At 40.5% G+C, this 17,641-nt stretch overlaps 1 protein-coding gene across 13 annotated transcripts in view; it reads right to left on the bottom strand.

Moving 5' to 3' along the window:
• The window catches only part of Meis2 (Meis homeobox 2), a 207,865-nt gene that overhangs the window by 53,550 nt on the left and 136,674 nt on the right, over nt 1-17,641 (bottom strand). For all 13 annotated transcript variants that reach the window (XM_027422235.2, XM_027422234.2, XM_027422243.2 and 10 more), the window contains one exon: nt 6,934-7,010. In XM_027422235.2, the coding sequence (XP_027278036.1) occupies nt 6,934-7,010 (77 nt within the window). The remainder of the gene's footprint in view (nt 1-6,933; nt 7,011-17,641) is intronic.

Raw genomic sequence — 17,641 nt, 5'->3', positions numbered from 1 at the left:
TTCCACCAATACAGGATAGGAAATGTCTAGAATCACTGACCTGACAGGGCAATGGAAGGGAGGCCTGGCTGCCCCAGTCTGTGAAGTAGCCTCAAAGTTTACCTGTTTTTGTGAGAATTTCATACCACGAAATGGGAAATGTGGTCTAGTCTCCTTGCCTCATATTCAAAATTGGTAAGCTATACATGGAATCCTAGCTTAACCCCTGTTAGATTTCCTGCAGAGCAGATAGAGCAGACCGAAACTCATTTAAATTTCAGGGCGGTCCCTCTAGCTAAACATTCGTCACCTGTGTTTTTCTTTCTTATCTTCTAATTTCTCATCTGTTTCATTCCTTCCTTCTGAGAAATAATTGTGGGTCTCCAAGAAATAATCATAAGACCATTGGATGGAACATTTAGTCTCCTGTGGAGATGGGCAGAGATGGGAATTCCTATTGCTACTACCACAGCCTAGGGAGTATCTGTTAGGAAGAAGCTCTCTTAGATTAGCAGAAGACAGCATGGGACAATTGGAAACATAGGGTCCCCTTGGCCTCTCCACCTCCCTTCCAGGGACTGTGTGCTTCTGACACAGAGAACCTAGAGAGAGAGAACTCTTACCTCTAGCTCTCCACACTGGAGTTTAAAAAGCATGCTTTTTTTTTTTTTTTTTTTTTGTATTCATTTCTTCGGCATTGGCAGTCTCAGCACATTAAATGCTGACAATGAATCTAGCACCTGGCAAATTTGACTTGAGATTCAAATGGATTTTTATTCTGAAACATAGATGTTACTTGGAAATAATCACCGCAGACGGCAGCTATGCATTTAACAAATGGCCATGGTGAAAGTGCTGAGCAGGGAGAGGATATTTAGTCCAGCAGGCTTTGCTCCACGTAGGATTTTCTCAACCCCACCTCCCTGGTTTACCACTCAATCCTTTCTCTCTTGAGATAAAAGTGTCCAGCTGTCTCTGTTCCTCATTTACATTTCTTGCACCACTGGCCAATTATTCCATATGTTTACCGCAAAATTATTTCCCTCAATTCCCAGCTTACTCTTGATGTCCTAATATTACAACAAATTTCCCGTTGTCTGCTCTCTTGGTGGTAGGATGACAATACACATACCCTGGAAAATGACTTTTCGTTGCTGTAAAGAGGTATGACCTTTTCACGACTTACTCTGCCTCCTACTAATTAGGCTTCAAATTGGACTGGAAGATTCACTGACATAAGCCTGCAAGCAACTGTCCCTCCTGAAGTCCACCTAGAACATGTGGACGGTCCTTCAAGTGGAAGCATCCAGGTGAATTTGGGATGATGGCCTTTATTCTTGAATTTGTCTGGGACAATGGGTTCCTAGGGACTGTTATTGCTTTTCTCAGGCAACTACCTTGGTGCTGTTCACATTTTAATCAGGACTTTGGAGTCCCAACCATGTTGCCTTCGATTCTCAGAGTGCTCATAACCTACAACATATTTTCCCATGGTGTCCTTTGAACCAACATTGATCCATTTCACATGTGAGAAAGCTAAATCCCATGTACTGGTGTCTGGGAAGGCCCTGAGCCTGCTTAAAGTGGAAAGGAAGGAGGGCTACTAGGATGGTACACTGACACCCAAGAGATTCTTAGAAGTCCTTTCAGTCCTGATGTAACAAACTCCTGTACCTTCTAGAAAATTCACCAGGGGGCCAAACCGAAGCTAAACTTCTGCCCTCTGTGGAAATGTCAATCATTTAGAGATGTCACATCTGGCATGATTGTGGGCCCCTGTGATAGGAAGATGAGCAAGCAGGACACGAGTGATTAGTAGTTAAGAGGATGTGCATGACATTTCTCTGTTATACAAAGGATTCTCTGGGCCACCGTCACCTGAAAAGTTTCTTGATTTAAGTTTCATGCATTTTTATTTGGGGGCCTGGAGTCTACTGGAAAAAGTGAATGTTAGTTTACCTGCATTCAGTCAATAGCTCACCCCTATGGACTTTGTATGTTGTTTTGTAGTTGGTTATAATTACTGCAGTCACATGAATTTTTAAGAGTACAGTATATTTCTCCCCCCCCCAAAAAAAACAAATATGGAGCCAGATACAGTGGCTCATGCCTTTAATTCCAGAATTCTGGAGTCAGAGACAGGCCTATGTTTGTGAGTTTAACACCAGTCTGGTCGATAAAGCAAGTTCCGGATAAGCCAAAGGTACACAGTGAGGCCCTGTCTCAAAAGAAACATAATAATCTAGAAAGCAAATCTGGTTGCATGTGCCTATAATCCGAAAACTCAAGTGGATAGGTGAAGACTGTGAATCCAAGGCCAACCTGGACAGCATAGAGAATTCTGGGCAAGCAAGAAGTCTCAAAATAAAGAAGCAGCAATAACCAAACTCATCTCAGATGGTGATTTTAGGTAAGTATAACTATAATATAATTCTGGTATTATATTGCATGGGAACAAGTATATTGTGATTTACCTGAAAGAACTTTGCATTTCTTTCTCTGACTGTGTGTGTGTGTGTGTGTGTGTGTGTGTGTGTGTGTGTGTGTGATGTGTGCATGAGTATTTTTGCGTATGTTAGTGCAATATGCATGTACCACAGCAGATGTGTGGAGTCATAGGACAACCTTGGAAGTTGGTCCTCAACATTCACCTTGTTTGAGACAAGGTTTCTCTGTTGTCTGCTGTGTAAGCTAAGCTAGCCCTGAGTCTCTGTGGATTCTCTCCGCTGTGGCTCCCATCTCACTTTAAACAACAGGGCTCTCAGATGGGAACTAGTGCTACCAGCCTTATGTGGGCTCTGAGGCTGGAGCTTGGGTCCTTTAGCTTAGGTAACAAGCACTTGACCTACTGAATCCCCATCTCCCTATCCCTCCCTGGGATTTTGTCCAAGTGAGACTACCACCATATTTCAATGAGTATCGTTGTCAAAGATGCACAGACGCAACTCAAAAAGTTACTGAAGTGAGAAATTTCTCATTAGAAAAATGTTCTTTTATCAGTGTAAGCAAACCTCCTGAGAAAATGCCAGTGTCGATAATCCAGCATTTCTCTGTACCCTCTAAGCTTGGCAGTTACTTTAAAGTTCTTACCTGCTAGGGCTCCCTCATCTTCCCTCCCTGGCAAAAACCAAACCAAAACAAAACAAAAACTACAAAAATGATCATGCAAGAAACCACAAAAGGCTACCTACCTTTTTTTTTTTAAACAGAAAAGCTAAGACATAGGAAGTTGTCTGCATTTAAAAAACTGCCCCCTAAATATGTAAATTTTCTTTTGGGAGACATCTCCATTCTAGCTTGCAAGCTATTTGATAAAAAATTTATTTATGCCATTGTGTGGAATAATTTTTCTCTGTGTTTTTGCAATTATTTATTTTCAATTATTAAAGGCATGCTTTGCCATGCTTGGCCTTGCTTTTGGCTTTTTGAGACATGGCTTAACTCTGTAGTCCAAATTAGCCTTAACTCAATACATAGTCCAGGCCAAACTATCGTTGAATTCAGTATATTCCTCAAGCCTCAGTCTCTCATGTCCGTCCTAGGGTTACAGGTGTGAGACACCATGCCTGATTGCCTCATCTATAATGTCATCTTGAAAAAAGTCGTAATTGAGTGGTTTATTATTCATGGACTTCTGAGAGATAATTGTAGGGAAATGACATCAGTGTCATAAACACTGATCCTTCTGGAAGTCACACTTTGGTTTGGTCGTGTCATCAAGTTCTACACACTTCCTACTATAAATACATTAAAAAGTTCTCTGGGGTCATTTCTAACACAGGCTGCAAAGATCCAACACATCTTTAATTCTCTCAATTATCTCCTAAACTTCCATTTTGCTTATTTGTTCTTAGTTCCTAATTACTGATGGGTCTTAACTGGCCTGATTTTTACTGCTTATTGCTCTCACTAGGTGCATGTGGCCACATTCTGTTACTTATTACTCTGGATATTTCTTTACAGTACTTCTTAAACACCTTGGCCTTTCTGCTTTAAATGTGAGGAGTCTGACTGATCTGGAGTTTCCCCAGACCACTCTAACTCACCAGGTACAGCGGCATGCAAGGTTGGACACCTGGCCACAGCTGGCTGATAGGGCAGTGTTTAAAATTCAGAAACTATTTGTTTTTAAATAAGTTTTTTAGTTTAACTTTTATTTCTCCATATATGTATATTTCTCTCTCTCTCTCTCTCTCTCTCTCTGTGTGTGTGTGTGTGTGTGTGTGTGTGTGTGTGCGCGTGCGTGCGCGCGCGTGAGCATTGGGGACATACCCACAGAGGCTGGAAGAGAGTCAGAGCCCCAGGAGCTGGATATATATGTGGTTGATGTGGTTGTGAACCATGTAACTTGGGTGCTGAGAATCAAACTTGGGACTTCTGTAGAAGCAGCAAGTGCTCTTAATCACTAAGACATCTCTCCAGCCCCAGGAACTACTTTTGATCCTCTTTTTCTGAGAGTGACAACTCTCAAGACCTGGAAAACTCATTGATAGTCCACTATCCTCATCACTGTCTCACACTTTAGGTCTGACTCTGCAGCCTCCTGAAGGAGGCTAGATAACCCTCTTTGAAAGGTGACTTTGTCAAGGCACTGGACAAGTTCAAAACATACTAAGGTGGGGAGTGTTCCTTTTCAGATTTCTTTCTGAAATTCCCAGGTAGGGGGCCCCTGTCTTAAACTCTTGGCAGTGCTTCAGGGGTACTTGTGGAGCTGTCCTCGGGAGTCACACCTTATTATCAAAGTTATGGTAGCTATTAGCTAAGAATTGGACCTGAGGGCAGGATTACAGAATTTTTCAGAAGGAAGTGTGAAAATTAGAAAGATGGAATTATTTTGTAGAGACGGAGGTGTCAACATGTAACCCATATTAAGCAAGTGTGCCGCATGACAGACTGTCATTCCTCACCCTCGGCAAATGTGGCCCAAATAACAGAGAAACAAGAAACCCCAAATATCACACCAACTGAACTCCTGCACATGCCTCGGGGCTCCGTGCAATTCAGAAAGGAAGGGTCCTTTCTTCCAGGCTCCAGCCAGGTGTCTGACGGAGGCTGGTCTTTAGATTGAGCACTGAAACGTCTTTTCTCTTCAAGGGCAATGACTACATCAAAAAATGCCGGGAACGGATGATATGTGACAGTGTTTTCAAAGAAAGGTCAAATGTCAATGCCAAATATCAGAATAGAAGCATTCCATTTCTCTCAAATATTCCCATCACAACTTCCCTGAATGTGCCCAAATTTACATGACACAATTTTCTAAAAAGATGTTAATTGTACCAGGCACTGTTGGATTTGCAGTAGCTTACACTGGAAATCGGTGAGTATAAAACAGTAAATGGGACCGAGTCTCCTAAACTTAAGCCAGAATGTATTTATTTTATTGTTTCAGACCACTGATGGCTCTAACTGGGAACATGAATGAGAATATTACATATTTGCATCAGGAGGCCCCTATCACTGCCAGTCGGGACACATCTTACCCTGGAGAGTATAACCTTTATTCCAAGATTTTGCTCTAAAGGGTATCTTTAAATGTACATAGCTCCAATCTTTAGGAGAAAATTAAAGAGAATTCCAGTCTGTATTGTCTATCCTTTCTTTCTGCCTCTCTTTTCAGGTTAGCAGTTTATTTCTGCATTAATCACCCTGACAGAAGCAAGGCAACTCAATTTTCTGCTTCTGTAGGTAGGCACATCACTTTCTGTACAGCACTAGGCATGAAAAGGGCTGCAGCTAAGCTTTGGTTACTGGTGTAATTGAAATGCTATCCACACTATAGGGTGCATTAAAGTCAGATAACGACAGTTCCTGTGGCCAATTTAAGTAGCTTGACTTCCCTGGGAAAAAAAAAATTGCCTGACAGATAAGGCAGACAAACTGGCTAATTCTCCAAGCATGTCTCTCATTGTGATCCTAGAAAAATGAGAAAAAAATGAATCACAGAACCACAAAATCAATTGACCCTCGGGTAGCTCATCAGGCAGCGAGCCTGATAAACCTAAAAGCTTTGTTAATGTCTGCCTGCCTGTGTCCCACAGATAGAGCACTTTGTAAATGAACCTGCTTTGATAAATATATTAAGGGAAGCTGTGAATAAAGCCAGAGACTTCTCATTTGTAAATACAACCTCTGCTACATGGAATTAGAATGATAAAGTGGAGTTCCATGTAATTAAGTTTGTATAAGGCCTGAAATCCGTGCAAATACTTCCCCTGAATTTTGAAAGAGAACTGTCAGTTCAATTAATCTGAACATCACCCCAAGAATGTACAGAACAAAATTAAGCCGCTGATAAAACCTGGGCCAGTATTTTGATAAGTAATTCCTATATCATTTCTTGGCCACTGTGATCATTTTATTTAATCCCCTACCCCTCCTTTTTCCTCAGTTACCCTCTAAGCCATGTACAAAGGGTAGATGGCCCATATACCACCATGCAAGTAATATAAATCACAAGCTAAAAATGGAGAAAAACCTTCTCTTCTATTTAAAAAAATAGGGTAAATAAATACCCATGGGGAGATAAAAAAAACAAAACAAAACAAAACAAAACCCCAAAACCTTGTGTCTACATTGTTCCTCAGAGTCCAGACAAAAGAAACCTGCGTGTGAGCCTTGTGCAAAAACACACAGATAACAATATCTAACAGGAATGAACCATACAGAATTTGTGATTCAGCTGGAGAATTTTAAAGCATCAGAGATGAGAAAAGTCAGAGTAGGGGAGAAGAAAAAGAAAGAAAGAGCCAGAAAGAAGAAGAAAAATCCCCCAAACACCATTTGCCTAGGCTACCTGTCCATCACCCTAGGCATACATTTCACACCTCAGGGAAGAAATGTAGACTTTATGTTTTTTTCTCTTTGTTCCAGGAACAAAACCAAGAAATAAAAGAAAACAATTATCTAGAAACCCCACTCTAGTCAAGGGAGGAAGATCTTGGGGTCACTCACCAGTTGTTTACTTGGAGAATTGTCAGTCCTGTGTCTTGCGCTAACTGTTTCTTCTGCTCTTCGGAAGGGTATGGATGCTGATGAAAAGACAAATGTTTTAAAAGATGCATCAGAAGTTGGGAAAGAGGCACACACGTCTAAGCATGAAACCACCCTTGGTGCATTCTTTATTCTATGGCTTGATTCTCCTCATCACATGGAAAAATATATTTAACTTGCTGACAAGTGTGGACTGGAGCCAGTGGTGGCAACCCTAACTTCCTGTCATACTTCGTAGGACCAGCAACGAAAGTCCAGGTATCTAGGAGGAAAGTATCTTTGAATGGCATCAGAATTCTGGGTGTCTCTATTCCTGTCTGTTGTATGTAGGGGATTGGTAGACCTATTTCCTATGCTCACTAGTGAGTTGTGTGGAATTCATACTCTATGCTACCTTTGAGAGACTGGTCTATATAACTATTATTTCTTAGTTGATATGAGGCGAACTACATTTGGCCCATGGGCCAATATGTAATCACAACTATTTGGGAAGCCAAGGCAAATGATTGGATGCAGAGTCCTTTGTGAGGATGGGGTTGGCATTCTTTCATTTTTACTGGTTAGTGCTCTGGGCTATCAAGGTCACACACAATGATTTACCTAGGCTACCTGTCCCTTACCCTAGGCATAAATTTCACACCTCAGGGAAGGAATCAGTTATATGCCATGCTTCCTGTGGAATTTTCCCATGTTAACATCAAGTACAGCAACAAGAAAACAAAGTCATAGGTTTCAGTTTTGAATTCTTTCCTTCCTTCACAGTTTACTAACACTGATAATGACCAGCCCTCCCATTATCCCCCTCTCCCTTTTCCTCTCTCATCTCGAAATGCAGGATTGCTATTTTACAATCATACATTTCCTTCAAGAAGTTCTGTGCTGGAGGGCACATAATTATGAAACACATCTGTTACATAAGGTCCTGTTCAAAGTTCCCTGGTTTTCTTAAACATAAAGGTAAACATTTATCCCCTGTCATAGTTGTTCATAGACTAGAAAGCCTTGAGTTGAAATCTCATCAACATCACTGAAGGGGCGGGAGAGGTGGCTCAGTGCTAAGGAGCCTCCTACTTCTTTTGCAGAGGACCCAAGTTCAGTTCCCAGAACCCATGTTGGGCAGCTCTCAGCTGTCCATAATCCCAGCTCCAGGGGATCTGGGTCCTCTGGGCTGCAATGGCACCTTCACTCACAGGCACACTTTGTCCCTTCAATATACACAACTAAGAGTAGTGCAAATAAGTCTTTAAAGTATTCTGATCATCCCAGCATTTGAGGGAGAGGGTGTTTTTCAGTCATCAAACTATTCACTTCTTAGGTATTTCATCTTCTATAATAGCATACGTTCTTCAAAATGTGCATGACTGTTTATTCAAGAATGCACATGCCATCAGGTTCAACAAAATCCCCTGTATAGCAAAAGGGTTAACTAGATCTGTATTACTATAGAATCCAGGCTTTTAATATTCTGCAAATGTTAACAAAGAAAGATGATAATGTTGAGTTAATATGGGTTAAGCATAAAATGAAAATAAATTTTTCTGATTGCGAGGTGTTGACACTTTTTTGGCTAGGGCCTGCAGCCTGTTCCTTAAAGCTGTGTAATTGCAGAAGGCTTTGCCCCTCCTTCCCCCTCCTGCTAGAGCCTCCCTACATTAGTAATGACCCCTTCACTGCTTCAAAAACCACTAATGGTCTTCAGCACAGGCAAGAAAAATGAACAGGGTAAATTGGAATCCACAGTCAGTAATTTGCATCCTATGAGGCTGCTTCGGCCACTCACACTCATTCCTGGCCATCAATCGCTGCTGTCAGGTACTGCACTCTGCCTCTGTGACAAATACTCCTCCTAACACTCCGATTCGTCCAAACAATGTAATTGTCCTCTATTCTCCTTTTGGTAATGGAGAAAATGAATGACTCACAAACAAGGGGTTGTTCATCACAGATGCGGAGGTGCCTTCAAACTGGAGGAGGCCTAGAGTACAAATTTTAATTGACTGAAAACACTGGTTGTGGAGCAAATGACAGTTTTTTTTTTTTTAAAGCCTTCTTGTCAAGGTATTTCCTGGCCAAATTCAAGGTAGTGGTCCCCTTTTGAGTTTCTGACATGATGATGTTTGAAAGTCTAGGTTTATAGGTTGTCAGCCCAGAGGGAGAAATTGTGCAAATACCAAGAATCAAAATGAAAATAAAGAGGCATTCCCCTATATGTATAGAAAGGGGCTGGAAATATAACATGCCTCAGTGTGCTGCTTTTTTATTCTCTCTCTCTCTTTCTCTCTCTCTTTCTCTCTCTCTCTCTCTCTCTCTCTCTCTCTCTCTCTCCCTTTCTACCCTTGTCATGTGCTGTGTGTGCTGCTTTTTGCACTCGCCCAAAATAGTTCTGACAAGTGTGAGGGGTGTGTGTGTGTGTGTGTGTGTGTGTGTGTGTGTGTGTGAGAGAGAGAGAGAGAGAGAGAGAGAGAGAGAGAGAGAGAGAGAGAGAGAGAAATTTAGATGAAAAAGGGTAGTTTAGGAGAAGAGCAGGAAGTGGATGTTCCTAGATTACTACAGAGCCAAGTCCTTCAAGTTTGATTGCAAATTCTGATTGAATAACAAGAACGCTCTCTACTGTTTTATTAGAAATGTAGTCAAATGACGGCAGAATTTTATAAACAGTACATTTTATCTTGGGAATCCCTTGCTATACTTTCTCTATTTCATAAGCCATTTCAAATTCCATCCAGAATCATTAAAAACATTGGTACCTTACCAAAATTCACCTTGCGCAGATGGCTTTTTTTTAATTAATAGGGAAGACTAGAATAAGTTTTAAGTTCTTTGAATGCCATGCTGCGGGTTTTCAGCACTCCAGATCCATGCCCCTTTTATACACGGGGCGACTGCTGATCTGTAAGTGCCCTGGCAGTCGGCCACTGGATTTCTAAAATTAAAAGAGCGATTGAGAACAATCAGCCTTCAGAGGGATTGGGACATGACAATGTGTTTCAGATTAATTTACAAGTATATGTTCAGATTTAAGGGCAAACCACGGACCTAAAGGACTTCTCCTGCATGATCTATCGTGTGCATGCTTTATTGGGACAGACATCATGTTGAAATAATAAACAGGGAAAGCCTTTGCTCCTTCTTTGATGTATATTACTAAATGTCTGACTGGCTCAAATTTAAAATAAACTTCGGTATGTTTGCACTTGGAAACTGGAAGTGGACCGCAAGCAATAATTTGTAGTCAATCTCCATGTTCTTGGCCTAAAGCTATAGTTTTGACTGTTCGCTGTTGGGGGCCAACTCACTTGGGTCCAGTGGCTCAGAGTTGGCTCGGTTTCCTCCTAAGAGCACATGTTGTCATACACTAGCAATGATGATGGGTTCTTTCATCAATAGAGCACTAAAGGTTAAGGATTTTCACATCTCAAAATAATCCCAAAGCCACCAGTGAATATAAGCACATCTTTAAAGGTCTTCTTACTTGGAATATCAACTAACAAAGGTTGGGAAAGTGTAAAGGGTATGCATAGCTCATGATTCAATAAGGACAGAAAATGTTTTTTAATTGTGTCTCATGTACTAATCCACTTGAAAGCAGGATGTCACAACATGCCTCCTCTTCTTCTTCTTAGGGAAGACCAAGTACATGGTACTTCGTAGATCAAGTGATGGAAGCAGAGGAGCTACATCCTTACATTACATCCCTGTGACATAGGTGAAAAGGCACACATCTGAGCAAGCTAATAACACATTTTTTGAAGGTTAATTCTAATTCTTTTCTCCTTTCTCCCCAGACAAACTGATGGAGCAAAATCACGGCATTTGTTCTTCCTTGACTTAAAAAAATCTCTAATTTTGGAGATCACAGGGCTGAGGATACATTCTTAGCATCTTGCTAGCTTGCTGGTGATAACACCTCTAATGAACGGCTATGACAACAGTTGCATAACCTATTTTGTTGAAATTTGAAGACAACTTTTGCCAAATACTGACTCTTCAGTGGAGCTCACAGATACCTGATAGATGACTAAATGGGATAAAAAGTTTGGAATTTCTGTCTTTATGGCATGTCTCTCATCTTTTCTGCTTCACCATTTTGATCATACTCCACTGAACTTTGGATCTAGACATGCTGATCATTTGAGAACTGTTTAGTACAGGACTAACTTCACCTATTGCCCATTGGAACTGGCAAGGATTTCTTCTACCCTGCCTGGGGCTTTCTTTGCAAATAAGTACCTGCAGTTCAGGGCCTTGTCATAAGTCCTGGACTAAACCACAAGGCTAGGACATTTATACAAAATGATGACACTAGGATAACTCAGCAGTTCCTAAGTGAAGCTGACTGCCCTTTAGTCCACCAAGTACAAGGCCAGCATGTTTATACACAGGAAGAACATCTTTGAAACTGCGCCCATGACTAATTGACAATTATAGAAGTTCAGCCCACCCCAGAAAATCAATAAAGCCTACTGCTCCTTTTGCTAAGTAGCAGCTAGAGCAGCTCTCCCTTCCTTCCTTCCTTCCTTCCTTCCTTCCTTCCTTCCTTCCTTTCTTCCTTCCTTCCTTCTTCCTCCCTCCCTCCCTCCCTTCTTTCCTCCTTTCTTTCTTTCCCCTCTCTCATCCCCCTCTTTCCTGCTTCCTTCCCCCATTTTGGCTTTTTTTGAGACAATCTTACTCTGTAGACTAGCTCAGGTGGCCAGGCTAAATAGAACTCACTGTTGTAGCTTATGCTGGCCTGGAACCCATGGCAATCCTCTTGCCTACTTAGCACTGACACTATAGGCATGGGCCACTCTGCCCAGTTCCAGTCACCTGTTTGCTTATTGTTGGCTTCCTTTCTTCTTACAAGCTGGAGTCCCAAAAATGGAGCCCAGCCTCTCTTCTTCATGATATATAGCTTAGTATTGTTTCTACTGTTTCCACACCATTAGATGTTGCCTTCTGGTGTAATCCTTACATTTAACGGAAGACTTTTCCATTCTGGCATTCACATTTTCCACTGAAGTGTATTCAACCTTTCCTTTGGTAACAGTGCCTTGGTTTTTACTTCGGAAATATGCTAAGCTATGATAAAGTGACTCAGGCTTAACCAATTAGCATGGTTAACTATGCTGTTTGCATGGAAAATATCCAAGTGAGAGTAAGGAATTCTATCATGGGACTGCCAAATGGCTCTTCATTCACTACAGCTCCTATATAGGATGTGTGATCGGTGTAGGAATGAACTTTGTTGCCAGAAAATTGGGGAGAAGGAACCTAACTGTGAAGAATGCTCTTGCAGACAACAGATTTCTGGTATCTTTTCTACACCTGGATGAAAACTTACCTAAAACTGGCCTGCCTTCATTTTCAGTCCCTTGGACCAACAAGTTGGTCATGACTAACACACACAGTCCAATTCGGGTGATTTCTCAGTCTGTTCCCTTTCCCTCCACTGGCTAAGAGTGAGCATTTATTTTATTTTGCATTTGTTTGGGGGCATATGATAAGGAGGCAGAGGTAAAGGGAGAAAGAAAAGAGTCAAGACAGGAACGAGTCCACAATTCTGCTTTGTTAAACACAGCAGAAAACCAACCCACAGACTAGACTGCTCAGGATTTTAAGCCATTTGTCCAAGCTGTGATTCCAGCTGATTAAAACATCACAAAATCAGAAAGATAGAACTCTGGATGTGCATCGAATGTGGAACTGTGAAGATTCTCTATATAAATTGTAAAAGCAAAATACAAAGTACAATTGTGATGCTGTTTCCATCCAAGGACCACGGAAAGCATCAGCCTGTTTCTTGTTTAAAGTGGGAACTCTTAAGATACGTGAATATAAATTTGCTGGCCAAAATACCTGAGAAATACTGAATTTCAAAGACCTTATGGTAACCAGAGGATATGATAGTACTAAACAACGGAGTCCACTGCAATCATCAGACTAATTCAGGGTTATTTGACTTGAATTCCAAAGGGAAAATGCGTTTCACATTTATGTGATTCTCACATCTCCATCGATTCCCAGTCCTGACACCCCCAACTTTCCAAATAAACCACGCCCCCCCGAAGCTGGAAGTAATCATTTCCCTCCAAACTCCTCTCCCCTCTTCTCTTGTGTTTCATCTACTCATCTTTATGTAAATATGTGCACTTGGGTAACATCCCTCACTAACTTGAAAAATCATTTGAGAAGCAAGTTTATGTCTTATTTGACATTGAACTTTTGAGGCTCTTAGCACAGGGCTTTCTGTATAGTAAGTCCTCGATATATACTTGTGAGCCAATACATTCCTTCTGAACTTAACAGTTTTTTGATAGAAAGGACTGGCTTTGCCGTATTTATTCATATACAAGGAATAAATCCCAAGATAAATATGGAAAGGTTCAGATAGTCATCGAACTGTTTTAACAACACAGTGTTTGGGTATTTGAAAACATCTGTGCTTTCCCATCTTCATCCAGATGTCTGGTGTCATGGAAACACAAGCTTTAAATTCAAATGAGTAGTTTCTAAAATTTTTTATGCCAGATATGTATTTGAGAGAAAGAAAATGTGACTATTTATGGAAGTCTCATTTTCACTTAAGTTTATATGGAAGTAAATCGATTAAAAGATAACAACTATACCCTCTAAAATTGAGAAAAGGTTTAAGAGATTTTAACAATAGTTAGATCCTAAAATATTAATATTTGGTTGACTTGGAGTCACAATGGAAAGGCCAAAGAACAAAGAGCTAAATGTGGTGGCCTATGTCTAAAATTCTAGCAGGATAGAAGGAGGCAGAGGGTTTCAAGTTGAAGGCCAGCCTAGGTTACATAGCAATACCCTATCTAAACAACAACAACAACAACAAAACGTATTCGAGCATGCATGCACACACACACACACACACACACACACACACACACACACACACACATGCTCACATACACGGAGGGGGATGGGGATGAATCTCACCAATAGGACATTTGTCAAACAAGCATGAGGCATCCAAAAGGAAAACAGAGAAGAAGGAGGGAAAAGATGAAAAGAGCAGAGAGTGCTTGGGCTTAGGTCTGTAATTCAAGGTACTCAGGAGACCGAGGCAGGAGGATTGCAAGTTTAAGTCTAACCAGGACAAACCAGTGCCAGAGATGTATCTCCATGGCCAGAGTACTTGCTTAGCATAAAAGAAAAACATGAGAAAGTGTCATGTAAGCTACTAAAGTTAAGACTAAAGGGAAAAGGCATTTAGGATCACAGAGAAAGAACTCTGCTTTTCCAAGGAGGTCTGTTACAGTTCAGACAAGGCTTCTCCAGCAGGAGGGAAGAGATTATGCAATGGTCAGATATAACTGACACACACTTTACTTCACAACTCCAAAATGGAATCCAAATGTGTATTAGAAAAATGTCGCAGAAGCCATTTCCAAAGAATATTTTAATTTTAAACACAGCAAAATTAATTATTTTCCTACTGATGGAGAATTAAAAGCTCAGTAGAGTTTTATTTTGAACATAATGGAAACGTATTTGTAGGGCTAGAGAAAGATAATTTTTATTTAACATTTGTTAGGACGCTCCCGTGAGCTGCTTGGCCATGCATGTTACACTGCCTCCATGCCTAATGGCAATCTTCCTAAATGAACCCCAAGTCCCAAATAAGGCCTTGACTCATTTAGCAATCATTTCACATTTCTACCCCGAGATCGAATTAATATTTTATGGGGCCACACTGTTCTACAGCTAGACCACTTTTCCAAAAAATTGAATTTTGTGCTTATTTATTTTCTGGATCATTTGTTGAAATAGATTTCAAAACAGGTTTAGGCTATTTAGATTTTTTCCAGTGAACTGCAAACGAAAAACTCACACACTCAACTGGAAAGGACATCAGGGGCCATCTAATCCAAGCTTCCCATTTTATGCCTAATGAAACTCAGGCTGGAGATGCAGAATCGCTTGCCCAGTGGCTTGCTCAATTGGCACCTCTTCTTTTAAGAAGCCTCTGACACCCCAGAAGGAAGACATTTCATATTACAGAACCCCAAAGAACATTTCTATAGATCTTATTTCTACTTAGGAATTACAAATATCAGTGTTGAGGTTTTGTAGCGTCAGCCCCTTAGTAACATGGATGCCCTCCCTGAGCTTTCCCTTTTTACCACACTACCCTGCCACTCATTCTAAGGTTAGACTCATGTCAGTGTTTGATTACTCAGTCTAGGCTTAGACTCACTTCTCTTTGAAAGCAGGGACTGGCTAGCTACATTTTACTGTCAGAATGTAGGCCACTCCCTGGCCTGTTGATGTAGCCAATACACAAGGGTCAAGCAAATCAAGTTTGAAAATACAGTCACATGAATTCATTGCAGCTTAAAAATGCTACTTTTTAAAAAGAGAAATGGAGATTAGTCAGGCTGAAAAGCTAGAGAGCAAGTGAGATGGGAGAGGGAAGAGGGGGGCTACCCAAAGAGGAAGGAAGGACCAGCCTCACACACAGGTACACTGCACCAGATAGTTACACTCGGCTCTTATTTTTAGAGTAAGCCATTGTATGGACGGAAGACTGGATGACATGAGTGGATTAGACTCACAACAATGAGAAGCGAGGAAGAGAGATACACCAAGGAAGTTTTCATTAACACTTGGTTTCTTTTTGGTAAACATGTTCAGTGGTTGAACACAACAGACCTAAGTAGGAAGTTCATAGGCGGGTGATGAAACATACCCTTCCTTAACAACACTCCTCAACAGATCCAGACACACTGCCACGTGAGCCCGAGTGAGAAGGAAACGAGGCCAATAGTCCAGGACAATAACCCTTCAGTAACTGAAACTCTGGATGGAAACAAATGTGGGATGGATACACAGCAAGTGATTCTTAAGGGACATTAAAAGCTATAAAACAACTCCAGTTTGCTTAGTACAGCTTTATCTGAATGGACCCTACAAGAAATAATTTCATTGACAGTCCATAAAAATGCACCGAAGATTTAGCTTGACAAGAGAAAGCTTACAGGGTTTGAAGAGGAAGGGGCTATTTCAACAGTGTTATCTTTTTTTTTTTTCAAAAAATGTTATTATCTGTAGAGTAAACGTTGAAACTGTTTGGATATAATCTTCTTTGCTCATCTCAGAGTACAGGGTGAGAGGATGGGGTGACTGATAAGTTGAAAAGTCATTAAAAAAAAAAAAAAGACAACCAAGAAGGATGTGGATATAAACTCAGCTTCCTCGGATGAACAGCCACAGTAAAAAGGAAACTCAATGGCAAATGACCATCTCCGACATCTGACTATGAAAAGAGGTTCCTATTGGATAGGAGCTTTAAAGAAGCACCCTTCCTTTTAAAAATAATTTATGTATTTTTTATTTTGTGTGCCTTAGTGTTTTTACTTCCATGCATGTCTGTGTAAGGGTATCAGGTCCGCTGGAACTGGAGTTACAGACAGTTGTGAGCTGCCATGTGAGTGCTGGGAATTGAACCAGGGTCCTCTGGAAGAGCAGCAGTTCTCTTAAGCACTGAGCCATCTCTCCAGCCGGAAACACCCTTTCTTAGTAGGATCATGAAGATCATGCTTGCTTTCAAAAATTCATCAAAACAACCCCTCACCCACAAAGTATAGCGCACCATCATTTAGAAACTCAGTTAAAAGATGTAGAATTACTTTTTTAACAAACTTCTTTTTTACTTAAAAAAGCAATGTCTGGTTATAGCTATTTATTTAGAATAATATTCTTTCTTTAAAAAGTAAGTTTGAAAACCCAACATTCTTCTTGATTAATTATAAGCCTGCATTTTAATATGTTTTAGCAGTTAAGGTTCCTTAAATATTTAAGAAAGATCTCTAACAGTCAGTCTCCCAAACACAACAAAGCAAGACAAAGACAACCATCCTAGTATTTGCCCTAGTTAAGCATTCACTAGTAAATAAAGGCACTGACTGATAACCACAGCCAGAAAATGCTTAACTGGGCCATCCAAAAGTTCAGTTAGCAGTATTTGTTTTGGAATTCCCCAGGGTTTTATCTTATCAATTTGTTTTTCCTTCCTCTTTTTAGAGCAGCCTGTGGAGTGAAAGTTAACTAATTCAAGGCAGGGACAACGTAAGGTGCGGAGAAGCAGTTATATATTCTACAAAAATGGGTTCAGTTACTATTTCACCTAAGCCATGGCATACACAGATTGTTTAGATAAAGTCTTACTGAAGGATGAACAAAAGAAAAGTCACTTTGTGAGCTTCTGATTTGTATGTAGACCCCATCAACTAATTACTAGGTAGAGTAGCTGAGTAGCTTTCAAATATCTTTTCATTTTAGTTACACATATATTTCTTCTAGTTATTAAATATAAAACCATGTTATCCAATCTATATCACAAATAAGCAAAAGTGTGTGTATGTGTGTGTGCTATCTATTGACTAAACATTGACTCATTCAAGATTAAAGTGACCAAATACTAAAATATGAAAGAGCTTAGTAGTATTTAAGTTTTAGCACCATGATTGAATGCTACACTGAGTAAATAAAAAAAAATTAGATATTTATGAACCAAAAGAAAAGAGAAGGACCAGTGAGATGGCTCAGCAGGTGAAGGGCCTTACTGCCAAGCTTGCCAAACTGAGTTTGATCCATGGGACCCACGTGGTAGGAGAGAACCAACTTCCATAGATTATACTCTGACCACTGATTGGGTGTCATGACATTT

The sequence above is a fragment of the Cricetulus griseus genome, chromosome 6 (assembly GCF_003668045.3).
Source record: "Cricetulus griseus strain 17A/GY chromosome 6, alternate assembly CriGri-PICRH-1.0, whole genome shotgun sequence".
Taxonomy (NCBI): domain Eukaryota; kingdom Metazoa; phylum Chordata; class Mammalia; order Rodentia; family Cricetidae; genus Cricetulus; species Cricetulus griseus.
This window is presented reverse-complemented; position numbering and strand designations above follow the sequence as displayed.